The 26,476-nt window shown below is 39.3% G+C and overlaps 1 protein-coding gene across 2 annotated transcripts in view; it reads left to right on the top strand.

Moving 5' to 3' along the window:
- Positions 1 to 26,476, top strand: part of ryr3 (ryanodine receptor 3) — a 147,486-nt gene that overhangs the window by 44,537 nt on the left and 76,473 nt on the right. For both annotated transcript variants that reach the window (XM_059356626.1, XM_059356625.1), the window contains 26 exons: positions 20 to 132; positions 2,760 to 2,859; positions 3,391 to 3,484; positions 4,452 to 4,526; positions 5,787 to 5,943; positions 7,892 to 8,056; positions 9,538 to 9,659; positions 9,816 to 9,993; positions 10,791 to 10,926; positions 13,687 to 13,782; positions 13,915 to 14,033; positions 14,509 to 14,642; positions 14,812 to 15,053; positions 17,048 to 17,240; positions 17,583 to 17,799; positions 18,878 to 18,982; positions 21,267 to 21,370; positions 21,847 to 21,930; positions 22,679 to 22,838; positions 23,000 to 23,144; positions 23,482 to 23,687; positions 24,119 to 24,293; positions 24,963 to 25,171; positions 25,683 to 25,846; positions 25,972 to 26,020; positions 26,116 to 26,276. In XM_059356626.1, coding sequence (XP_059212609.1) covers positions 20 to 132; positions 2,760 to 2,859; positions 3,391 to 3,484; positions 4,452 to 4,526; positions 5,787 to 5,943; positions 7,892 to 8,056; positions 9,538 to 9,659; positions 9,816 to 9,993; positions 10,791 to 10,926; positions 13,687 to 13,782; positions 13,915 to 14,033; positions 14,509 to 14,642; positions 14,812 to 15,053; positions 17,048 to 17,240; positions 17,583 to 17,799; positions 18,878 to 18,982; positions 21,267 to 21,370; positions 21,847 to 21,930; positions 22,679 to 22,838; positions 23,000 to 23,144; positions 23,482 to 23,687; positions 24,119 to 24,293; positions 24,963 to 25,171; positions 25,683 to 25,846; positions 25,972 to 26,020; positions 26,116 to 26,276 — 3,703 coding nt within the window. The remainder of the gene's footprint in view (positions 1 to 19; positions 133 to 2,759; positions 2,860 to 3,390; positions 3,485 to 4,451; positions 4,527 to 5,786; positions 5,944 to 7,891; positions 8,057 to 9,537; positions 9,660 to 9,815; positions 9,994 to 10,790; positions 10,927 to 13,686; positions 13,783 to 13,914; positions 14,034 to 14,508; positions 14,643 to 14,811; positions 15,054 to 17,047; positions 17,241 to 17,582; positions 17,800 to 18,877; positions 18,983 to 21,266; positions 21,371 to 21,846; positions 21,931 to 22,678; positions 22,839 to 22,999; positions 23,145 to 23,481; positions 23,688 to 24,118; positions 24,294 to 24,962; positions 25,172 to 25,682; positions 25,847 to 25,971; positions 26,021 to 26,115; positions 26,277 to 26,476) is intronic.

Raw genomic sequence — 26,476 nt, 5'->3', positions numbered from 1 at the left:
AGTGTATTTGTGTCAATAGGAGAGGCCTGCTGGTGGACCATCCACCCTGCCTCCAAGCAGAGATCAGAGGGAGAGAAAGTCCGCATCGGAGACGACCTGATCCTCGTCAGCGTGTCCACGGAGAGATACCTGGTAGGTCAAGTTCAAAACATAACAATAGATGTAGACTAAAATGTGTTCTCTGTCAACATTTTTTTTTTTTATTAACATTTTAATTATTATACAACATAAGATAGACACAATACAACCACAAACAAGCACAGTAAAATAGATCAGACATAACAAACCACAACAAACACCACAAGACACGCATACATACACACACACACACACACGCATATACAAAATCAAATTACAAACACAAATGGGGGAGGGGGGGGGGGGGCAGTACTGTACCATTGCAATTAATTGTTATTTTCAAAATCATGTTCATTTCATAATCTTTTTCAAGTTAATTTACATGGAAACAAGGTGACAATGTGACAGTGGGCTCTTACAGGGCTGCAGAGCAAGGGTCAACATTTGATGAGAGAAATAGGCATCACAGTGACAGAATCGTGTTTCATATTTGATAAGCGCTGCCTAGACAGTTTGATCGGAGTCTTGTCATTGTATCAGACCCGGTCCAAATGAGATAAGCAGCTACGATTGGCCCGGCGGGAATCTGTCTGAATGGGAGAGGGGCCAGACACATTTGCCACAACAAATAAAACATGAGCTTGGAAGATTTGGCTGGTTTTCAGGGTAGATAAATGTGTCTACAGCAAATTACTTTCAAAATTCTATTCATTTTCTTTGTTGAATCATAAATACAATGTATAATAATACCTAAACTGCTCTGCACATACGGCAATGTTTCATCTGCCGCTTGCTATTCCAAAGTATGATTTACCAGCTTTCTGAAACCAATTCAAATGATTACACATTATGGTCATTTAGCATTTTGATTTAGATGCCATGAACCAAAGCAGTCCCATGGTAACTCTTATTCAAAGAGTGGGAGACAGCATTATAGTTGAGTATTATTAACAGAGAATCATCTGTTTCAAACTTGCCATCACACACTTGAAGGAAAATGCAGTTTTTAAAGAGGATGGGTTAATTGCAGCTCGAGCAATTCTCATTAAATCAGCAGCTCTCCACTCAGTTTCTCATTTCCAGATAAGAGGTTTTTTTCTGATGAATATTTACAGCTTTTTTCTCAGACAGTCTGGATACATCAGATACAGTGTCTACTGTTTCTCATGCACACTGTATCATCTCTCATTTCCCTTTGTTTGGTTTGGTTTTCAGATCTCGCATAATTCAGATTTTCTCAGCTGTTGTTTTTTGGTTTTTAGTTGCTTCCTTATTTCTCTGCCAAGTGTTTTTATGTCAGACAGAATTGTCTTCCTTTAAACCGGCAAGAGTTTAGAGGCAGTCAAAGCGCCAAGTGCAGAGAGGGATGGTTGTTTTTGGAGATTATGCACCCCACATAGCTGGAGTTATCTGCTTTGGTTCACTGTCTGTCTCAAAAAGACACATTGGAAAGTTTTTATAGCAGTCGGAAGGCTCTGATACCCGTCTCGCTCCAGCCAACTTCAGAGTGACACGGCAATTCAAGAGGAAAACTTTAAAACTTTACACTGCTATCTGTAATGGGAATCTGATTACTTGTAAAGCCCTCCTGTGCAGTTCCTTTTTTAAAATTATTTTTTTTCGGGAAGTCACCCATCTGACTGATGAGCTTAGAGCTAATGCTGTCTCCCATATGCAGAGCTATACACCCGACCTCAATTAACTTACTTGGTAAAGAGAGAGGAGAGGGAGATTTTTAAGATGGAGAGGAAGAGGCTGAGAAAGAACTGGAAAGAAGGAGGGCCATCGACGTGCCAGGCATAGGAGAGCGAGCAGTGCTGGCTTGCAGTGGCTGCTTCGGCCCTTCAGGGAGGGAAATGTGCAATTAAAGCAAAACTGGCAAAGAGCCAGACTTTCATCCCCTCCGATGGGAAATCTTCACCTGATTCAGCCCGACAGAAGCTCAGCTTTTGAAGAATGGGACACATCAAAATTCATGCAAAAGCATCACTGTGAACAATCATAAAGGTTGTGACACAGTCTCTTTAGGACACAGGTGTTTGTTGCTTTGTGTCCAGTTAGGCTGAATTGTATCAGCAGTTTTGCTTTGCTCTGCATGAAAGGCTGCACTAAAATACATGGCATACTGTACATTTTTGAAACACCAATACAGACTAATTAAAACACTAAATTGATGGTTATATTTGGTCCAACAATAATGTAAAAGTACATCGTTTTCAGGGGAATTCAGTGAGATGGAACAAGATGTACCACATTTACATGTTTTTATCAATCAAGACATGGCTCTGATGAAGCTGAAAGCGAGGATCATCTTGAGCTCTCACTAGCTTCTGAATCCTAACCGTAGGGAAATGGGAGCGGCTCCAAGTGTTTTTGCTGGAAGGAATTATTAGATGATAGAGTATTATCTGGACATTGCTGCATAGAGAAACACTGATGCAGCAGTGCTTTTTAGCCCACAGTGTTATAACACTCCCTGTCAGCTCCAGAGGAAGGACTCAAAGTTGTTTTAATCTTTTTTCAAATCCCAACACTGGGACATCTCTCTCCTTTGTGCAATATTGCTGAATCTTAGTGTTTGTATATGTTTCCCTCTTGCTAACACCACAATTTTACTGGCAGTCTCCACCCTTCTGTCTAAAGCCCGGTATAACACGCTCCTCTCTCTCTCTCTCTTGCAGCACCTCTCTATCTCCAATGGAAACATCCAGGTGGATGCCTCCTTCATGCAGACCCTGTGGAACGTCCAGCCTACCTGCTCTTCAGGCAGCATGGCTGTAGGCAAGTTCATCACCCCAGCAACCACCATAACAACAGATCCAAAACAGCTCAATACATTTTAGTCACTCAAATAGTGACTCTCATGTGTCTTAACAATGGTCTGAACATGAGACCATGAGAAGGGCTTTAACAACCGGGTGTTTTCATAAATGATAAATTATTCATGTATTTGTTTATTTAATTTATTTATTTTCTATTTTTTGTAAATATGTATTATGTAAATATGCATGTTTAGGAAAAAAAAACATGTCAATTGAGTAGTGGAGAAGGGGTAGATTTAAATAAGCATATGCTTCATCCTACTCCTTTTCGGACATGTTGCATTCACATTATAGCTTTTGTTTTGACTATTGCTATTTTTTTGTTTTGATTATTCTCATTGGATTTGTTTGGTTTTGAGTTTACTTTGTTGCATTACTCGCACATGTTCGAAAATAAAAAAAAGCTGAGCTGAGCTGAACATTTAAGCCTTTAAGGAAAACCCCATACAACCATAGTAAAGAATAATAAAAATATATACAATTTTTTTAGGGTTTTTGACTGGTGGACATGTGATGCGTCTATGCCACGGGCATGATGAGAGCTTGACCATCCCTGGAGCAGACAAGAGTGAGGAGGAGCAGAGGTTAGTAGATAATTAGCTAACAAGCTCTTCAAATAAATGTGTTTAAAGTTGTCTTCTGACTAGTGAGTCACTATTTAAAACCTTTGAAACTAACACTAACTATTCTGTTTGAAATCTAAGTAGTACTGACCAGTCATGCTTGAAAGGGCTTTGGCTGCAAGCAGATAAACAGTCCCTGTGGAGAGTAGAAGAGGCTAAACACATTGGCCAAAATGCAATCTCAGAACCCATCTGCTGTCACCTGACAGTGATTAAGCTTTTTATTATCTTTTAAAAAAACAAATTATAAGAAGACGTCTTATAGTGATTAACCCGAAATGTTGTCTGATCCTAAAACACCTAAAAAGTATTGATGTTGCTTATCAGACAGTAAGCACTGACTGGTGCACAAAAGAAGAAGTCTTAGCTCAGATATCCGTTATCTGGATATGGCCGGCTGGACTGTAACCCCAAAAATATTGGCTGTTGACCCTGGGGGATAAATTGACACCAGGCCGATAGCAGATGGGTTCCAAGATTGTCTGTCAACCAGAAGCACTTAAATATCCTTCAACACCAGCCATCTTAAGGGATGTCGTTTTGCAGTTGACCCTGATCTCCATGCATATTATCTCCATCCAGGATCATGTCTTTGTGTCAAACTCAAAGATAAAGTCAAATTATGGTCTGGTATGTTATGAGATTGTGATTATTAATTAAAAATCCATTGGCAGTGCATGTTAATGGCTATAGCGAAGCACATGCAGAATTTACAATATCCGTATATATCTATTTCAAAATATGTGCTTTTGAAGTTGTCACATGGAAGATTTCTTGTCCAAATACTTGAGCCGTGAGACTTAGTCAACAATATTTCTACCCCCTGTGCCAGAACTGTAGCAGAAACTCTTGATGTCATTTTATTCCCACTGTGACTTGAAAGACTCTCAAATGACAGAAGCTCCCACTGCTGTCTTTGTGCTCTCAGGATAGTCAACTATGAAGCGGGTAAAGGAGCATCAAGGGCCCGCTCACTTTGGAGACTGGAGCCTCTCAGGATCAGGTGAGATCAGACCCAGATACACACACATATTGAATAAAATAAACTTAAAAAATACCCCGTAAAACTGACATTCTCTGAGGAAATGCATAGAGTAGTTGTCTTATTTGAGAGGGATCTCATCATGAAGAATAAATAGAATTGGGACTTTTTTCACAAATGTCACTGTACCATAGGTTATAAATAAACTTCAGCTCCCTCTAGTTTGAACTGTCACTGCCAATTAGTTGGCAAAGACCTTCAGAAGGTGAGGTTCTGTTTACCATCCCCTTCAATCTACTTCTCTTCACCCTCCCTCTTCTTGCTCTCTTTCCTTTCTTTAACTGGCCACCCACCCACGTAATTTCCCTCCAGTCGCATCGTCAGCCAACTCTCACTGGGACTGCCTGTCAGAGTCTGTACTCTTTGAAATGGCGCAGGTGCATCTATTAAGGCACATGTTCTCCTTTTCAGCTTAGGGAGAAATTCTTTGAACACGATTTTTCCACACTGCATCGACCATATAGAGAACGCTGAGCTTCACTGACAGGAAAAAAGTTTTACTTTATCTGGTGTTCACTTGACATTCTCATTCCACTTGCAGATTAGTTTTGCGAACATTTCAAAAATATGCTAATTACGTGATTTAATCTGTAATGAAGGGTGACATAGCACAGATATAAAGTAAAGAAAAGTGTCAACGTGTAAATAAATATATACCAGTGGTGTATAGGTGGCATAATTCAGAAAGTCAGGATTTATGATTTTTTTTAGTTAACATGGATAAAATATATTTATACAGAAACAGTGTAATTTCTAGCCATTCTAGCATCCAGAACAAGGCTGGATATTGTTCAAATTTTTGAAAATATATCACGTAAGTGTCATTGCATTTTTTTTTAAACTCCGTTTTCATTAAAGGTACTATGTGAAGTTTAGGGGGCGGGGGGAGGGATGTTAATTGCTTTGTATGGCCAATGGGTGAACGAATTATAACGTAACTTAAAAGCTGAGACCATCTCCTATAATAGCCTGTGGACTACTAGAGTCTGAGTTTGTCAAAATAAACTTCTGTTTTGCATTAAAAAAAAACAAAAAAACAACAAATTTCATTATCTTCCAGAAAGCTCTATAAAAAAATCCAGAAAAATCTGATATTGTTGTCAATATACTTGTCGCCTGTCAATTGCAAGATAAAGATAAAATCAGCCGTATGAGCCTTTCAGTGTTGAAGACCATCCAGAGTTGTACCCAGAGTTTGTGACCCCAGTACTCTGTGTCTAGCTGGAGCGGTAGCCACATTCGTTGGGGCCAGGCTTTCCGACTACGCCACCTCTCTACTGGCCATTACCTGGCCCTGACCGAGGACCGCGGACTGGTCCTGCAGGACAGGGAGAAGTCCAACACCCAAGCCACTTCCTTCTGCTTCAGGTCCTCCAAGGTCAGTGCTCTCTATCCCTTTTAAATGTAATTAATTTATTCTATTTTTAAGATTAGCTCTGATGTTCCCTTTGAGCAAGGCAGTTCCACCATGTGAAAGCTGCTCTGGATATTGATGTAAACACTGCTCTTCATCAACTCACCTCATTAAAAGAGGATTCTAAATATCTTCTTCTGATTACTTCATCAAAGGCTTGTCAGACGGATTTGTAAGCTCTTAATGAGCTCATGGCTTGCCACAATACATTGACCTTTTCACAGTTGCTGAGTAGACAGCACTGTAAGTGTTGGAGCAAACATTGATGTTTTCCACTGACCTAATAGCAACTGGCTGGGATGTAGCCATTTTTAATGTAGGAGTCAAGAGAAATGTGCCATCACCTCTACAGTGTTGGGATTCAACGTGATGTGTTGGTTTTTAGACTACCTACTTTATATTCTTTCATTTGCCTTTGCTTATTTCGTTCCCGCAATTACACACCCTTTTCATCCCACACTCTTTTGAACTCTCTCTCAATCCGAGGGCTCTTCAGTTCTTTTGTTTTAATGGCTTGTATTCCAAAAATAAAGCCTCACTGCCAAAAATAACCGTGAGAAAGGAGTGCATGGCTTACTTGAAATTCAAATAGAAAATGGGTATTTTAGGGATGTTGTTGTGTGAGGTTTTACTTGTAAAATATACAGTTTTAGATACTGAGGTTGACACAAGGGTAAGGGCTTCAGTTCTGTGTCTTCTTTCTTGCTGTCTTGTTGTGCTGCAGTGATTTTGATTCTAATCTTGTTTTAAGGCTCAATAATACAATTATTTCCCTTTTCACCTGTTTAATGTGGAGGGCAATATCAGTCAATATTAAAAAGAGATAAATATATAATAAATATGGGAACAAAATAAATGAGGAAATGAATGGAAATAAAGAATAAATATATGTAAGTACAATAAAAAATAATATATTTATATAGATTTTCAAAATAAAACAATATTAATATTATATATTTTTCAGAGCCTTATTTATTTATTTATTTATTTATTTGTTTATTCATTCATATGTATTCATTGACTAACTGACTCAAATGGCATAGTTTTAAACCATCTATCTTAATCTATCTTTTTTCAAAGTTAGAGCTGGATACTGTAGATCCTTAAACAATATGCTAATGTTTTTATGTTATGTTAATGCCTTTGTGTTGAACCTCTGTCACATGTTTGGATCGAGCTCAAACTTGTGAAAATATCTTTACTGTAGCTGATTTTCTGGATTTACTGCTTATTGCGTAACTAATCCTACATTATTACCCTGTGGTGAAATGGCTACGGCCACATAAACAGCTCAACGCCATGAGTCACCTTCACAGAGTACCATTGTGTCCCTGTAGATATCCTTTTATCTACAATAGGTAGAGTATGAAATCCTCCTGAGTGCTGTCCACTGCGGAGGCTTAAATTTTCCTGACAACACAGTGTAATTGCCCTCAGTAATCATCAATCCTGCAGGCGATTTAGGATTACTGGGGATTCATTCTTCTTTTGGAAAAATAAATATAGATAGAAACTCTTATTTTCTAATAACTTTTTTCCCGTAACCTCTACTCCCACCACCCGTTGTACACCCAACCCAGCGCCAGTTGGTGCCTGTATCTAAAAAGGTCAATGCTTTGCAATGTTCAACACTGGCATTAATATGTTCCCCGCTACTTGCTGTCGACTGCAATCAGCTGCATCGCTCCATCTCTGCTGAGCCAGAAATGTAGCAGAGCTAATGAGGCCAGCAACAACCTCCTGGCAGGCCAATGAATGCACTCTCCTCAACCTGCCGCTCTGATTACCATCTAATCACAATATATCTTCATTTGTCATATTTCTATGCCAGTGTGTTGTGTGCGTGTGCTGCTGCTTTTCTATGAGTGTCTATTTGGTAATGTGCGTATGCCTCTGAATGTGAACACAACAGGAAAAGAGTGACTCAGGCCCAAAGAGGGACATCGACGGCATGGGAGTGCCAGAGATCAAGTACGGAGACTCTATGTGCTTCGTCATGCACATGGCAACGGGACTGTGGCTGTCCTACATGGCGCCTGATGCCAAATCATCTCGCCTAGGACCCCTGAAAAGAAGGGTAAGTAGGATAAAACTTTTCCTTTCAGACTTTACATTTGACTGATTCCTTCTTGAACTGACATTTTAAGCAAATATTTCCATACACAGCAATTTGCATACCTTGTACATACTCCATGAATAAACTACAGTAGAAACAAGGATTTGGCTATAATTCCAAATGATTGTTAAACTGACTTTCAGGGAAATTGTGTTGTGACAGAAAGATGATGTCAGAATATCAGCTGATTTCAAATAAATTCAATCAAAAATTAGTTAAAGATTTTAGGACTCTCTATTCATTGAGAACGCATGCAGGAAAATAAGTTTTCTTCAAAAATTCAAGGTAACACGGGGTGAGTAATTGGTATAAAATAGTAATTTTAAGGGTGAAGTATTTCTTTAATAGTGGAAAATACTGTTTTCATTCATTTGAGCCCTGGTTTTTATTCCCATAATTATCTGTGGTCTATGGGAGCTGTTAGCCCTTTAGTAACATATTGCAGGCTAATTATACTTCATAGGTGAAAATGCCTGTTGCATAATTATGAACCAGCCTGTGCACGATTGCATAGTGATACAAATGTGGTATACGTATGTGGTATCGGGCATCTGTCTACCTATGTGTTTACAGTAAGATCCTAAATGCCTGCAATATCTCGTCTCCAACACCTCGAAGCCCATGTTCACAGTAGCAGATCACACCCAATCAAAGCAGAGGGTTGTACGGCTATTTAAACACCTACCCAACCCAGGCAAATATTTATTTTCCACTCTTAAAAGCATTGTCTACCCTGGATACACTTGATATAACCTCAGTCCCCTGACACTCACCCGTCCTGCTCACATGATGCAGCATCCCATTTAAACGTGATAATGGGCCATGTTGAGGGTGACTGTTAGTTTTGGGTGAGACATAGGGGATTAGGGCGGCACATGAACGCAGCTCATCGCTGGGCACGCCTCCAGGGACATCAAACGCCACCTCTAGCTGGCGCCAGGCTGTCCCTGCAGCCTTGGCAGCATGCCAATGCACCTGATATGTTGGAGGTGATGGTCAGTCCACACTTAGACCCCGTGATTATTCTGTTTGATTACAGTGAGTCAGGTTTCACTAAGTTGTAGTGGTGTAAACCCACTAGCTGCGGGAGACTCTCCCTTAACATATGACATACTTCTTTGGCTTTTCTTGTTCTTTTGCTGAGTAATGTGCTGCCCACTGCTCCTTGCATGGTGTGTTCACTTGTGTGTGTAAAAAAAAAAAAAGGATGGGTTAAATGCAGAGGTTGAATTTCCCCATTGTGGGATTAATAAAGTAATCTTCTTCTTCTTCTTAATAAAGTAATCTTCTATCTAAAAACTTAATCATTATAACATCAGACAGCTGTGATTGGGCAAAGACATTTTCTGATACCTGGTTGCTTTTTTGTCTTACACATTAAACGATGTTGGTCCTTTTTTAATTATGAAATGCATATTTACGTGCATGTTTGTCCCGTCTAGGCCTGCCTGCATACTGAGGGCCACATGGACGACGGGCTCATCCTGCAGCGCTGTCAGCATGAGGAGTCTCGGGCTGCTCGCATCATCCGCAACACCACGTTCCTCTTCACCAACTTCATAAAGTAATGACAATGAGTTATTCACAAACACCTTCATCTGTTTGTCTTTGTCACACTTAAACAGCATGAGAAAACAGCTACACAGCGTGTTGTTTAATTCTGAGTTTATTTTAAGTTTTGCCTAACTCTCCTCCCTGGCCTTCCCTGTCTTTCCTCCAGGGCCTTGGACAGCATTGCGGAGGGTGAGTCCACGGTGGGTGTTTACGTTGAAGAGGTGCTGCAGACGCTGAACGACCTGATCGAGTACTTCAAACAGCCCGATTCAGAGCTGGAGCACGAGGAGAAACAGTGTCTTCTCCGTTCACTCATCAAACGTCAAGACCTCTTCAAAGAGGAGGTGAGAGACGACAATTTAGAGGCATCAACTTCTGATTAAGAAGCTCTAACAAAATGCTGATTGTGAAGTTGCTCTGCAGGGATAATTTAACTTAACCGACAGGAGCAGCTTCAGTTACAGGTAGATATATCAAGATGACAGTTAAGACAGGTTTTATCATACAGTCTTTAAATTGCTTAGTCTTTAGTTTGCTTTTGATAGAAAACAAATTACTACACTATTTTAGGATGTCGTCATTCATGTATAATGGATCTCAAACGAATGGACATATTTCACAATTTGTATGCCTTTTAATTTGAGATATTAACAAAGAGACAGGAAATCAGTGAAGACATGGGCAATAACATGCAACAAAGTTCCTTGACCAGACCTGCTACAGTCCATGGTTGGCGCCCCGAAATCTGAGCCACAGTGATGCCCTGAAAAAGAAATTTTAATTTCAATGAGGCTTTTCCCTGGCTGATTGTCTAATGTCTGCTTTGTGTATTAGCATCTCTCTTAATGTGCAAAGAAAATGTGCCTCTTGTGTAATTATTTTTTAAACTTGGGGTCAGCATGAGACCAGAGAGAGTATAAGTAGTTTTTATGAACTTGGAGCTTGAACTTGTTTCCCGCATTGCTTTCATCAGGATGCGTTAGTTGGTTTCCAATTTCTTTAAATAAAGTCAATTATTTATAAGTCATGGTATTAAAAAATCATGTTACTCGTTAAAAAAATTATTCAAATTTTGTTTCGAAAAGGAATATTCTGCCTGTGTAGTGAGATTATTCACAGAAATGATCCTGCCTTTTCTCAGGGCATGCTGACCCTCCTGTCCAAATGCATCGACCGGATGAACCTGTACAACAGCGCTGCCCACTTTGGAGAGGTGGCCGGGGAGGAGGCCGGCGCAGCGTGGAAGGACATTCTTAACCTCCTCTACGAACTTCTGGGTAAGCGCGCCTGAGTGATGAATCACATAAAATATCCAGATCTTCTGTCAGCTGTTGACCCTGGCTAGATATGCAGCATTAATCTTCCCACAGTGTCTTCACCGAATCCTCCTCCTCTCCTTCACACTTCACACTTCGTACATCTTATCTCGCCTGTGTTCTTCTCCTCCTCCTCCCCTCCTTTCTCTTCCATAAACTCCCTCCACCCTCCTCATGTTTTCCTCCCTGCCACATCTGGAGTTCACAGCTGGTGATGGCCTTTATGTGACATTTATTTGTAACTATTTGTGACAGGGGAGAGGCAACAAAAGAATGCCTCTTGTATTCCTCTTTGATAATCCGCCCTGCCTCCCATTTAGGTCACACCATTCTGTGAGATCTGTGTGGGCACATTACAAAGCATCGAGCTGCATATTTGAAGAAATGATGGCGTCATTAACTAAATGCCAGCCATCACAGGTGCTGGCATTATCTCGTTCTCTTGGGGGCCTGCATTGAGTCATGAATGCTAAAACTGTGACCCTGAGAAGTTTTATTTTGGACAACTTTTTCTTGGGTTGTTTGTTCTGCTGTCATTGGAGCTTTCCCATCAACAGCTTCCCCTCGGCTCACCTTGACTGCCCTTATATTCATCACCTCCCCAGCATGTACTCCCACATGCACACACATTAAACACACACACGCTCAAAACCCACAAATACACTCCTCTAAGCACGCTCCAGCCTTGTCCACGAAGGGGTCATCCCCAAGGATGCGGAGGCAGTCTGGCGAAGCGGATTTTGCATGATGAATTGTGTTTTTCCTGACCTCCACTCCTTTTATAATTTACTCTTCTTGTCTATTTAGGAGGATAAGGAATAAGGAATACACCTACTTTGTCAATTGTCCAGGCGGTAAACTTGTTTAAAGAAAAGGACATCAATGTATTTCCTACTGCCTCCCAATGGAGACCACCGCCCCTCCTCTTTAAAGGAAAAACAACAACTATATATTGTGTGTTCCTAAGATACATATGTGCACTTATTTTATTTCAGAGAGTCCTCACTGCATTTCTAGAGTGAAAAGATTCCTTGAGAAACATGAGAAAAGCTTTGAATAATCCATATGACTACAAACACTGTGTCTTTACTTTTTGCTTTTTTAAAGTATTTTAGGGGTTTGGTTACATCATAATACAGTATTTCTCATAACAACACTCAGGCATTACAATTACATCTTACCTGTTTACTTCCTTAAGATAGCTGCATCCATTTTTGATAGTTCTAACATCTAAATGTGCTGTCTACTTCACGTAGAGCAAAAAACCTGACCATCATGATCCTCATAAAATCTTACCACTTTTCATGCTAAATGGTCAGTAGTTTCAGCAATTACAGTATATATGTCCCTTTACAGTACCTTGAACTTACCTTAAGTACTTTCCTCTTTCCATTTCATTGTGCACTATGAAGTTTTATAGGAACTGTGCACCTTTACATCCCTGCAGCAAGGTGAGACCCAGTGGAGGCCAGATAAAACAAGATTTTTAGGGAGTGTCAAGTTATTAGTATGCATTATTATACATTGTGTAGGTATGAAAACATGAAAATGGAAATGGGCTTCTTTAAAAAAGTTTGATCTTATTGTAAAAGATTAGATAACTCTCATCACATGCTAAAATAATCAATTTATTCCAGTTACAAAACGAGAAAAATGTGAATTTTTTACAAGTTGATCTTGCTGATGCAGGATTTAACACACAAACCCTTTCGTAATAGTTTCTCTTCATTGAAATGTTGCCAGTATTATCATTACTAGAAGCTCAGTATATCCTGGTGGTAATTAGTGGTGGCTTTAGTGTATGCTAATGTAACCATTATTTGAAGTCTGGAGTCTGCGTAGCCTCAGGTCCTCCTCCTTCTCTGACTTTTAATTTCCCGTTCACATCATTCACAGTGAACATCCGTGCCCTTGCCTCGTGGTGTGGCTCTCTCCATGTGTTCATATTGAACAATGGCTTCCCTGGAAAGACAGAATTAAAAGAGATTAGACACCCATCAGTATTCCTTTGGCACAAAGTGCTGTTAAATTGTTTCACGGGCATTATCAGTCTAGTGTCCCTGAATCCTAATGGTGAAAAATGAGACCGTAAAGTAATAAGGAGACTTCTTAATGTCACCATAGTGGAGAAAGGGTACAAAGGAACACACCTCGACTTTCTATAGAACATAGAGCGCCTGGCTTTACAGTGGCTTAAAAATCCATCCCATGTATTTTATATATCAGAAAGACTTCACAATGGGAAGTAGTCCACTGTGTCAGATTTGATCAATTTTAATATCTACTTTTGGACAGAGGGTGTCAGAAAATGACTTTATGGTTACAAGAAAATTTACTATTTCATAAAGTCACACTGTCTGGAACACCTGCAAGTCAAATCAAACTTTAATCAAATCAAACTTTATTTATATAGTGCTTTTCATACATAAAAATGCAACACAAAGTGCTTTACAAAAAATAAGAATAAAAACAGACAATAAAAATGACAAAACCCACCCCTCCCTCCCCCACATACACATCTGTATGTACACACACACATACATGCACACACACACTCAGACTCACACACAGCACATATTGATTGACAGTGTAGAGACATGGCAAGGCACCGAGGGTCCAGATGAGGATGAGTCAGCTGCTTGAATCTATTGGCTTCATGTCTTTACTAAACCTTGTATGTATTTTGATTGAACCTTTATGAAAACTTTGTCTTTTTTTCAGCCGCACTGATTCGTGGGAACAGGAACAACTGCACCCAGTTTTCCCGCAACTTGGACTGGTTGGTCAGCAAACTGGAGAGACTGGAGTCTTCATCAGGTATTTTTGGAAACACTAAAACCCTTATAGCATCAAACACAGTGTTTAAAAAGTTTCGGAACTGATGCAAATATGTGTCTATTTAACATACATTTGCTCTGATAATGACCAATATTTTGTATGATCTTTCAGGAATTCTGGAAGTCCTCCACTGTATCTTGGTAGAAAGTCCTGAGGCTCTGCACATCATACAGAGAGGTCACATTAAATCCATCATCTCTCTGCTCTACAAGCATGGACGCAACCACAAGGTGTGAAGAGAAAGCCTAAACACATGCTAAGGGTGTTTTAGTTTGATATGTGAGCTTTGACTCCTGGTTTGAGCCCGTCTTTGTCATGAGGACGGATGATATAAACAACATTCTTGTGTTTGTTGACATTCCTGTCATGTATTTAACATACAGTGTTCAGATGCCACAGTCTGTCAATATATACCTTGTAAATTATACGAGGCATGAAAGGGCATCCTCGTAAACAGCTGTTATTTCATGAGTGACAGGCGGAAGTCTATGGCTGTGTTAAACTTTAGGGCCCTTTATACAATGTGCTTATGCAACAAGTGAGCAGCTTGCAGAGAATCTGACTGAACAACTGATCAGTTAATTTAGAAAGAAGGAGTGGATTATCATGTTAGTGATATAAGAACTTGGACAACACTTTGATACAACAAAAGAGCAATTAAAAAATGTCTGACTTAATCGTTTTCTCCACTTTCCTCTCTGTTAGATTCTGGATGTCCTGTGTTCCCTCTGTGTTTGTAATGGGGTGGCAGTGAGAACCAATCAGAATCTAATCTGTGACAACCTGCTCCCCAAAAGGGACCTGCTGCTTCAGACTCGACTGGTCAATGATGTTCAGAGGTGAAAAAAAAAAATATTGATCAACTTGTGAATACATTAATGTAGAGGTTTGTCTTATTGTACCAAAACGCATACTGTAATGCTTGTTTTATATTCTCTAATTAACTACTATTTGACAATTAAACACGATTTGCATCATTGCAGCTTCTTCATCTCTTGTCACTTGCAGTATGAGGCCCAACATCTTCCTGGGCGTGGCTGAAGGTTCAGCTCAGTATAAGAAGTGGTACTTTGAGCTGGTGATCGACCAGGTGGACCACTTTGTCACCGGAGAGCCGACCCACCTGAGGGTGGGCTGGGCCAACACTAAAGGCTACGCTCCGTACCCCGGTGGAGGAGAGGGGTGGGGTGGCAACGGTGTCGGGGATGACCTGTACTCTTACAGCTTTGATGGACTTCATCTCTGGTCAGGTAGGAATTTTTATACAAGAGCAGCACCACTGGCTCGTCTTATATGAGGGGAGTTGAGACTGGAAACCTGGGTAACACTTTACAATAACCAACTAAGTAATGTTTATAGATGGTTTATAAATCAATTATTAACCATTTAAAAAGTGCTATGTTTTCAACCAACTTCTTAAAGGTATATTAATCATTTCAAAATCATTAACATACTTAATATGGTGTTAAAAATGTTATAATGAGTGCAACTAAAACTATTAATAAACTATTCATTATAATGTAATTGTTTGTTAATGTTAAAGTAACTATAAACGTATATTAATAACCCATCTATTTGTCATTTGTAAATGATTTAGTTAGTTAAACATTGATACATTATGTATTTACCATTCTAAATGGCCTATATACGGTTTATAGATGATGATTAAACATTAATAAAAAAAAAATCTGTTTAACATTTATAAATGATGGTTATTGTAAAGTGTTACCGAAACCTGTTTGGATACAGAGAAACCCCACTGCTCACCTGGAGTTAGACTTAAACAAAAACTAGACTAGTTTTTGTTTAATCTCCATGGAGAATGTAAGGTGTGAGTGTTTGTTCCTGCATTACCATAACCTTATAGAGAGTAGTGTTAGAGGAGAGGGAAACAGGACAGGTTTACTGAGATGAGGACTAGGGGGAAGATAAAGGGTGGAAATCAGGTTTCTTAGACATCCTTACCTGGGTTAAGTTCCTTAAGTTTTTATACATTTTTATTATTATAATTTATCTTTGTCATTTTTTTCTTAAATGTAATAATTTCTTCCATTTATTTTGAAAAAAGAAGAAATCATTTATATTTTTAATTTGCTTATTTCCATTCTTTTCCAATCCCAAATTCCAATCCTATATCATTTCTTTCATCTATTAAGTATCCGTGAATGTACATGAATCTTACTTCATAATTGCCGTCGTATACATTGAAATGGCTATTGACACAACAATATACTACCTGTTGAATCTCCTTTGGCTCTATGAAAATATCTGAAATATAAACTTTACCTTACAGGCCCTACAAACATATTTATTGTATCTACTTCTTATAGATAAAGCTGTGGGTGTTTGAGTTTTAAACTCTTAAGAAAGAATAACTTTTTTCTCAGTTTGGCAGATTTGAATTCGACTTTTTAAGACCCTCAAACAATAAACTTTTAAAGCAGCTATATTTGAAATTCTAAACTTTTTGGAGTCTTCTATTTGGCAAACCTGCAAATACAACTGAATAAAAATTTCAAGTAAAATGTATTCTGTAACCTTTGTGTCAGATCTATTTTGGCTATTTTGAATAGTATAAACTGGTAAAAATCTTTACTAATTAGAATTTTGTAGTGAAGTAAAGGCAGTTATGGTGTACGATGCAGAAAGAAAGTCTTTGAAAACTTTGCCTCAGGAGAACTTACCGTGAATAATGCAGACTGCTGCAGGCTGCTGTCTAGACTTTTGGTTGCTCTTTTTCCACATAGTCAAAGCACTGACAGTAATATAAAATTCCACCATAAAACCTCCACCATAGACCTTCCCTAAGGACTTCAACACACACGCCTTAAATATTCAAGTTGCACTTAAATAAACTACAAACGTGAAGCAGTTAATTGCGTGTATGCAGTTATGTTCTCTGCCCACATAAGAGAATATAACTTGTCAGAATTTTGTATCTGAATAGCCAGCTGTCAGCTTTGTGCTTAAGGGCTTCAAGTCCTTGAATGCCCTCCTCTTCTCGGCTCTCACCCTAAAAGCATAAAACCTATTTCACCTCTCTTCATTTCCAAAGCTACTAAAAGACCCATCACCTTCCCTCATCCATTTCATGTCATCCCTTTTAAAGCACTCATCCCCCGTCTCTCCACCTCCCTGCTCCCCTCTCTTCTCCTCGCCCATCATCCTGCCCTACATTCGCAATGACTTTGCTGCTGTAACAGCCATCCATCCTCCCTCTGTGTCTCTGCCCGATGTTGTCTAGGCCGAGTCCCGAGGGCCGTGGCCTCCATTAACCAGCACCTGCTGAACTCAGACGACGTGGTCAGCTGCTGTCTGGATCTGGGCGCTCCCAGCATGTCCTTCAGGATCAACGGGCAGCCCGTCCAGGGCATGTTTGAGGACTTCAACACCGAAGGATTCTTCTTCCCCGTCCTCAGCTTCTCCGCAGGTGTCAAGTAAGGCGCTGCATTTATAAATCAGATATCAGATGACGAAGCAATCCCACTGATGAGGAAAAAATGCCTACCACAGCTTCACAACTTTAATTATATTGATACTCGGTGTAACAAGTACAAAATGAATTTGTGGCAGGAAGATTTATGAGAAGGTAGATAGACTTCAGCTGTGGTATTATGTAATGGCAGAGGTGTGGAGTGCTGTTTGCTGACTTGTATTGCAGTTAAAAAAGTTTCCAAATTCGCTGAAACTCTTAAAGCTCTGAAAATACCCATGGTGGAACTAAGTGTCAGAATTTTCTTGCATAGCGTCCTTCAGCGTGATGTAACTTCTCATTTAAGGGCCCGTTTCCTTTTGGGTGGACGTCATGGAGATTTTAAGTTCCTGCCACCCGCCGGTTACTCTCCGTGCTACGAGGCTCTGCTGCCCAAAGAGAAGATGCATGTAGAGCCTGTGAAGGATTACAAGAGGGACCACGAGGGGGTCCGCGACCTGCTGGGAACCACCAAGTTCCTCTCTCAGGCCTCCTTCATCCCCACACCTGTCGACACCAGCCAGGTGAGCATAGCACCATCACAGAAACATGACTTTTGCATCCATGAATTTAACATACAGCAAATACGATTAAATCATATTCTACACTGTCAATCAATATGTGCTGTGTGTGAGTCTGAGTGTGTGTTTGTGTGCGTGCATAACTAAATGCGTGTGTGTGCTTGTTTGTGTATGTATACTTACAGATGTGTATGTGGGGGAGGGAGGGGTGGGTTTTGTCATTTTTATTGTCTGTTTTTATTCTTATTTTTTTGTAAAGCACTTTGTGTTGCATTTTTATGTATGAAAAGCGCTATATAAATAAAGTTTGATTTGATTTGATTTGATGTGTATATTATCAAAATAGGAAATACTAGAATAAAAAAGAAGTTATTTTAGTCATGAAGACTCACACTGATCACTTTAACATTAAATATTCAAAATACTGTCTAGCAAATTAATTAATTAATTAATTTTGGTTTCTTTTTTGTGATTATGATGGAGATACATTTGTGCTTTTTAGACCATAGAAATACCATTCTAGTAGAATAATACCTTAAGTATTTGAATTTTGCAGAAAATCCACGTCCTGAATTGACTCAATTAAGCTGCAGCCCCCACCTTGCAGAAATACAAAAGCGATTTTTATTATACTGGGTTGTTGTTTTTAGATAATACATTTAAGAAACTGTTATAGTATTTACCAACTGGAACCAGCATTGCTGATAAATTCCACACTGATGCTGCTCTGCTGTTCCTTTTCTTTGAAGGATTGTTTGGAAAGAAAATAAATCTTATAAGTTTTAGAAGCCTTCGGGAGGTTTTCAGAATCTCTCATGTGAGATGAATTCAGTTGGTGTTACACACCTGTTATATTATATTCAGTTCTGCAGTGGCCCCGAAGCACAGATGCAAAACGCAAAAGAAAAAGACTCGATGCCTCGGTATAACAAAGCCAAAATAATGTGAAAGTATCTATGATCCACAGGAATCTAAGAATTGCATAGTCAGGAAAAAAGAATGACAACAGTTTTCATTTGTTGGCCCGTTGGCATCTTTTTATCATCCAACTGTACCATCTGTTCCCCTTCTCTCTCTGCAGATTGTTCTTCCCCCTCACCTGGACAACGTCCGGGACAAGCTGGCAGAAAACATCCACGAACTGTGGGGGATGAACAAGATCGAACTGGGCTGGACCTATGGCAAGGTAAACCTGCTATCCATCATCACACTTGGAAAAACACTCTGGGTATATTTGGAAAAGCTGCGGGACAAAGGTCGACTTGAGCCCCGTCCAGTAAAATGCATGATTATGCCTCATTAACTCTAATTTCCCTGTCCTTTTGAAGTACATGACAGCAGTTTGGGTCTGGCTGCTGCTTCAGTTTAATGATGCTGGCTTGTGAGTAAATAGTGACAAAAAAACAGAGGAGAAAGTATCTTCTAATTCTTTACTATGACCATTGTGTTGGGACACAGAATGCACAAAATTCAGAATTCAGATTATATATGTGACATTCTCAGAATACGTCACGAAATTTTTGAGTGGCATACACGTACAAGAGGGATTCAAATAAAAATGTTTCACATTTGATTGGGCTGCTAAGAAGAACACACAACACACACACACAAACACACACACACCTACATCACCTTTTATTAGATCAGGAATTGATTAGATAAAGTTTTGTTCATCCAATGTTAACAAAACCCCTGAGTGCAGGATGAGTCATCAAACTTTTGAAATAGTTTAACAGAAAGAGAAAAGATATTCATATAAAATATACTGTATAATACATCTGATATGGATTTGTTTTACATATATTTGGCATATAGTGAGATAAATTAACAATTAACACTGGAAAAGGATATTTTTATTTACTGGGTGTCCTGAAAAAGACTGAAAAGATTTAAAAAATGGCTATTATTGGTGATGATCTACTAAGTACATTCTGGTTGGTTCTGGGTTTTTTTTAAACAGATCAGAAACTGTTCATTTTTCAGTTGAATGCTTAAACATGTAGTTCAGAATGAAGAGGTGAGCTGTAGTTAGCCTCTATAACAATGATGTATTAATCCTTATTGCCTCCACAGTGTCTCTCTCTCTCTCTCTCTCTCTCTCTCTCTCTCTCTCTCTCTCTCTCTCCCATCATTTCACCATCACTCACTCTTCCTGTTCACTGCAGTCTGTTAGAAGTCTGATCGCACACGCAGCCTCTTTTGTTCTGCCGCGGTTATCACAGAATCATTTTCCTCCGAGGCCGTCGCCACATCGGCCGTTTAACAAACTTAATGAGCGTCTCACCTTCCAAGCATATGACATCCACATTAATTAAGACCGGGAGAAAGCTTCACTCAGGGGGATAACTCAGGTCTTACAGTTTATTAAGGACAACATTTAGGTCCAAACAGCTGCTTGGTATTTAATTTTGCTGTAACAAGCCTCAACGAGCTCAAAGTGACATTGCACTGACTCCAAGACAGAAGCCTCTTTGGACCAGCAGCAGATACTTGGCAGGCGGGATGATAATAAAGTTGGACACGTCCTCATTGTTTTGTATCAGAGGGCTGCCCTCACTGTGTTTTGCTCAAACCTTTTGTGCACCCGCAGCTCTCTTTAACCTTTGAAAACACAAGATTATCAGAAAAAGAGACCCTGGCAGCGTCTTACAGAGAGTCTGGGCGCCGCACAGTAGAAAATTTCTCTTAGCCGACTGGATTACAGACAGCTGAGCCTCTTTCCACTGTGACTGTCTTCTCTGAGCTCATTAAGGCTTATCTCTGCTTCATTAAAAAATTAACACCTGAGGCTTGAATTATTCCAAGTGGAAAACAAACAAAATGCATCAGCCAACGTCCACTGCAGATAAATTCGGCTGCAGTCCTGTTTTTTTTTTTAATTTTTATCAACTTAGTACTGAGTGATGCTTTATCATATTTTGGCAGTTATGGATAGACAGACCCATTCTGGAAGACCATTTCTGCCAGTTAAAGGAAAAAGAGAAATAGATCAAATCATTGAAATAGAAAAAAAAACATCCTGTTGTAGTTATTTTTATATTGTTTTTCATTATAATGCCAAAGTATATTAAAACAATGGCTTAGTGTTTTAAATAGTGGAATAGTAGAAAACATTCTCAAATAATGATTTTCCTCAAAAAATGACTTACTATTTAAAAATAATGACTGCATATCTCAAAATAATGGAATTTTATCTCAAAATGTGAAAGTTTATCAAAACAAAGACTTCTTTTTCTCAAAAGTATCGGAGAAAAAATTGCAAAATAGAGTTGAAATAGAGTTTCTGTCCTTTAAGAATTCATTACTATTATTTTAAATGCTGTCATAATTTAGGAAAAGTTTCTCATTACAATAACTTACAGGATCTTTTTTTCATCACATTGGTGGAAATGTTCTTCAGTAGCTCAAAGGCCAAAATAAAGAGAAAAATTGCCCCAATTTGTAATGACACCCAGCTGCTCTGTCCTCAGGTCCGTGATGACAACAAGAGGCAGCACCCTTGCCTTGTGGATTTCAGCAAGCTGCCTGAAACTGAAAGGAACTACAACGTGCAGATGTCTAGCGAAACGCTAAAGTAAGTCTGGGCAGTTGGCTAAATAATCCAATTACTTATTCATGGAATTGCCTCTGCTCCTTGCTGAATGCTGCGCAGGAGCAGATTAGGGCTCAGATTAAAGCACTGCTTGTAATGACTTGCATCTCCTGAGTGAATTCCAGTATTGATTTTTAAGAAATCTTGGGTCCAAAGCTTATTTGAGCCAACTACTGAATCATCTCACTGTAAAAACATTTGGCTTGGTTCACTAAAGTCAAGCCAAATGTTCAATAACTGCCATGTCTCCACACAGCCATATCCGGCTACTATTCGCAGTCTATCGATCAGCCGAGATTTATCAATGTCTAATGAGCTGTGTTAAAAATGTAGCAGTCTCCCAGTAGGTTCTGCTGCTGTAAGGTTGAAACATATTCGTCTAACAAAGTGTAATGATGCTTGAGTATCGATATCAGTTATGATGATGTTCTGTTTAACTGCCTCTTTTATCCTTTTAGGACCCTGTTGGCTCTTGGATGCCATGTTGCCCAGGTCTATGTTAACGCTGAGGACGATCTGAAGAAAATCAAACTTCCCAAAGAGTAAGTTAACATTTTTTTCCTATGATAACCTCTGTTTCTTGAATATCAAGACACAAAAAAAGATGCATTTTACTGGATGTTACATGATTTCATCCTCTTGAAGTCATGTACATATTATGGTATTTTTTTGCAACAATATAATTTGCAGATTTACTGATCTTGAAAAAGTTAGGATGGTGTGTAAAACATTAATGCATGAGTGTATATTTACAAAAAACAAAAATGTATCTGCTGATCATTAAATATCTTGTCTTTGTACTGTTTATTCAAACTGTTTAATTGAATATTTTCCCTCAGAGTCCCAACTTTTCTAGAATCAGGGTTGTAGTTGTACATTTTGTGAAAAAGAGCAAGATTAAATTATACACTCATTTTTTAAGGCAGATTTTTGCTGATATATGATATTTGATTTATATAACAAAGACATTGTTGCTTACTTTGATTGTTGTCTACCCAATTAAAAGAGAAGTTCAATTATTTTATTACCCACATTTTAGATAATTTTAGACCTTTTTGTTTAAATTATCTCATGGACTGACCCTGAATAGTGGACTGTTTGACAATAATTCTATCTAGCTACAATGTGTCACAAATATCTGATTCTTGTGTATTGGTTTTGTTACTAAACACAGAAAAAACATGTCTAATTTCTCTTGATTTTAGTGTTTGAATGTCTAGGGAAATGGGAACATGATCTTCATAAAATGCTAATGAGCTTGGAACTTTCTGTAATCTGTTTCTTCTGCAGTTACGTGATGACTAACGGTTATAAGCCTGCGCCGCTGGACCTCTCTGACGTGAAACTGAACGCAGGTCAGGAGGTTCTAGTAGATAAACTGGCCGAGAATGCACACAACGTGTGGGCCAAAGACAGAATTAAACAAGGATGGACCTATGGCATCCAGCAGGTAATTTATTATTATTAGTATTATCATTATTGTTATTTCATTTAGAAAGTCTGACCTTTAAATTAGAGTACAGTTAATAATAATTAATGTATTGTCTTGGACATACTGGCTGAAGCACTGATATATGCATTGCTTTTCTTTGCCTTTCTTGTTTGTGTCAGGATGTGAAGAGCAGGCGTAATCCTCGCCTGGTGCCATACGCTTTACTCGACGAGCGCACAAAGAAATCTAACAGAGACAGTCTGAGAGAGGCCATCAGGACTATGGTTGGATACGGATATGACATTGACCCCCCAGACCAGGAGGGTAAGAACATGTTGCTGACTCAGCTGACAAGCAAAGCCATAAAAAGTCCAAGTTAAACAGTTGAAGAACCAGTTACAATTTAAGATGACAGAGTGCTGAGAAGCCAACATTTTTTTTATAGAAATTAATCTAATTGATCATTAGATAAGTGTAATATAATAGTAATAGTATAATCCCAAAGCCAATAACGTCAATCAGCTGGCCTGTAATTGTATAATTTGGTAAAGATACTGACTTTGCTGCCTAAGATGAGCTCCATACTCTATTGGTTTCACTTGTCTGTTAATATTTAATTCAACCACAAGTTAAAGCATCAATTTTTCATGTCTCTCCCCAGCCGTCCATGTTGTGGATGATCAGAGCATCGAGACCATCCGCTTTTTCCGTGTGGAGCAGACATATGCAGTGAAAACGGGGAAGTGGTACTTTGAGTTTGAGGCCCTGAGTGGAGGCGACATGAGGGTTGGCTGGGCCAGACCAGGCTGCAGGCCCGATGTGGAACTGGGGACAGATGACCAGGCCTACGTCTTCGATGGATACAGGGTAAACCAGATCTCTTGGGACATGTGGTACCATTTCACTTCAGCAGCAGGCATCGTTATCCCATCCTGTCTGCAATACACCTCAGGGCTCCAGACTTGACTTTTATTCACCACTGTCCTGAAACCATCCCGAAAAACTGTTTACTGCAGTAAATGTAATCTTTTTCCAAAATCAGTATGTTGTGTCTTTGCTTTATTATAATCTAAAGATGTTAGTGGCATAATAAAAACACCATTAACATGTTGCACCATTTAAAGAAATGCATTTAAAACTTGAGAAGTTAAATGTGTATGGTGATGTAAAGTCTAAACTCAAAGTTATTTTCCCTCCAAACGGTTAACAGCTGAAGTGCTTTAGTACTTCACTGTAAATGAGTTGTGCTGTTTATTAGCAAATGCTGCAAAATGTAACGCTTTTCCTTGTTTCTTAAGGGGCGACGTATGCATGTAGGCAGCCGCTACTTTGGACAGCCTTGGAAAAAGGGCGATGTGGTCGGTTGCATGATCAACATGGAGGACAAATCCATGATTTTCACCCTGAACGGAGAGCTCCTGATCACCAGCAAGGGCTCTGAGCTTTGCTTCACTGACTTTGAGACAGAGGACGGTGAGCGCTCTATAATGCAGTGAATTTAGTGCTAATTCATTCATTTATTCCATGCGCGTTTCATCCACAGTGTCTCCAGAGGTTGGTCTGGGTTTGTTTGGTATTTGGCATGACGAAAAACAATAAAAAAAACTGTACAAAATGCTAATGATGTTGCAATTTAATGAGGTCCATTGTGGCATTGTGGCCCATTACTCTGTAAATGAACCATCCTTCAGGACAAGACAGAGTCACATTGGAATAAAGTTAAGTGATTCAAATGAATTGTAATAGTTGATGGTGTGATGGATTCTGCTGCGTTAACAGTTTAAATACATGACGGTGTACTGATATGAGTTTTTTAAGACTAATTAAAGTTCACATTTAGGTTAAATAGTGTTTGCTAAAATACGGTTTAATCGTCTTTATTAACAAGAAACATTTTTCCAATTTTTAATGCCCAGTATTTTTTGCCAGGGCTTTTTTTTGCCAGTCACCAGACTAATTAATTAATGTTCTAGAGGGCAGAGAGGCATCATTAGTGGTCGGGGAACATCAGAGCGTGTTTTTAATTAAATTGGCATAGAAAGTTTTTCCAACTTTGTTCAGGGAAGTTACTTCTACTTAGCTGTTTAGCAGAGACCAATATTGTCCTGGCAAACCCACTAATGTCCCTTCACTCTCCTCCAGGTTTCATCCCTGTGTGCAGTTTGGGCATGTCTCAGATCGGACACATGAACCTGGGAAAGGACGCCAGCACTTTTAAGTACTACACCATGTGTGGTCTCCAGGAAGGCTTTGAGCCCTTCGGTGTCAACATGAACAGAGAGATCACCATGTGGTTCAGCAAGCGCCTTCCCACCTTTGTCAACATACCCCAAGATCACATGCACATAGAGGTGAAGAAGCATATTATTACTAGATCATTTCATACCAGCTCGCCTAGACCTCCCCTCATGTCATGGGTTTTGTTGTTTGTGTTTAAAAAAAGCATGTAAAAATTCAGAATAAGTGTATATATTTACAAAAAGCAAAAACCATTAGATACCATGTCTATATAATGTATTCAATTAAATGCAGGTCATAAAAGATTTGCAAATCATCGCCTTCTACTTTATTACATTTTTCACAGCCTCACAACTTTTTGGGAATCAGAATACATGTGGCAAATCATCCTGAGAGTTTCTTGGATGTTCAGTACAAATTTCAACCCAAGTTACTAATTGATGAGGCTCAGAATAGGAATGCAAAAAATGGTAAAAAATTTCAACTTCAAGATCTAAACTTCCAAAACCCAGGACAGTTTGGAGCTTGTTCTGTGCATATAAACATAGCAGCTGGAGTTGACGGACATATTGATGCCGTGTATTGATCTCCCTCTTTGGATTTTGATGTCTTCCCTCTCTCCAGGTGACAAGGATCGACGGAACGGTAGACAGCCCTCCCTGCCTCAAGGTCACTCACAAAACGTTTGGTACGCAGAACAGCAACAACGACATGGTCTACTGTAGGCTGAGCATGCCTGTGGAGTTCTACTCTGCATACCAGTTACTGGATGAATCGGTGAAACTCAGGTCAGACATGAACCCCGTTGAGATTGATCAGTTTCCTCTGCCTGGTAACTGTAATACAAAATAGATGTGACTCTCCAAGATCAATGTGGCTCTTAAAACCTCCTGCTGTATTTCTGTCTCTGCAGCCAACCTCCAAAGGAAGATGGAACTGTTGACTATGGAAGCATCACAACTGTAAATCAGCCCAAATGTTCACAGATATGCATCTGAAAATATTGTTATGGATGAATGCTCTCTGCTAATGTATTATCCTATGTGTCGTTTGGCAGTACTACCACTCAGTGAGAGTGTTTGCAGGACAGGACCCTGCGTCCGTGTGGGTGGGCTGGGTCACACCGGACTATCATTTCTATAGCAAGAACTTCAGCCTCAACAAGATGAGAACAGTCACCGTCACCCTGGGAGACGAGAGGGGCCGAGTTCATGAGAGGCAAGTTCCCTGCTTTTTATTTTTTCTAATTTTAATATCTGCAGTTTATAGGATATCATGAAACCTAAAGAGGTGTAGTGAATACTGGAAAGTCAGCAGATTTGCTGGGTTCTCTGAGGAAATCAGGGAGTATCTGGGAATATCAAAAAGTGCCAACTTATAGTAATTTCAGGGAAGGTCGTACATTATTGTTCATACAA

The sequence above is a fragment of the Centropristis striata genome, chromosome 18, assembly GCF_030273125.1.
Source record: "Centropristis striata isolate RG_2023a ecotype Rhode Island chromosome 18, C.striata_1.0, whole genome shotgun sequence".
Lineage (NCBI taxonomy): Eukaryota > Metazoa > Chordata > Actinopteri > Perciformes > Serranidae > Centropristis > Centropristis striata.
Note: the sequence above shows the minus strand (reverse complement) of the source record. Positions and strands in the feature narration are given on the sequence as shown.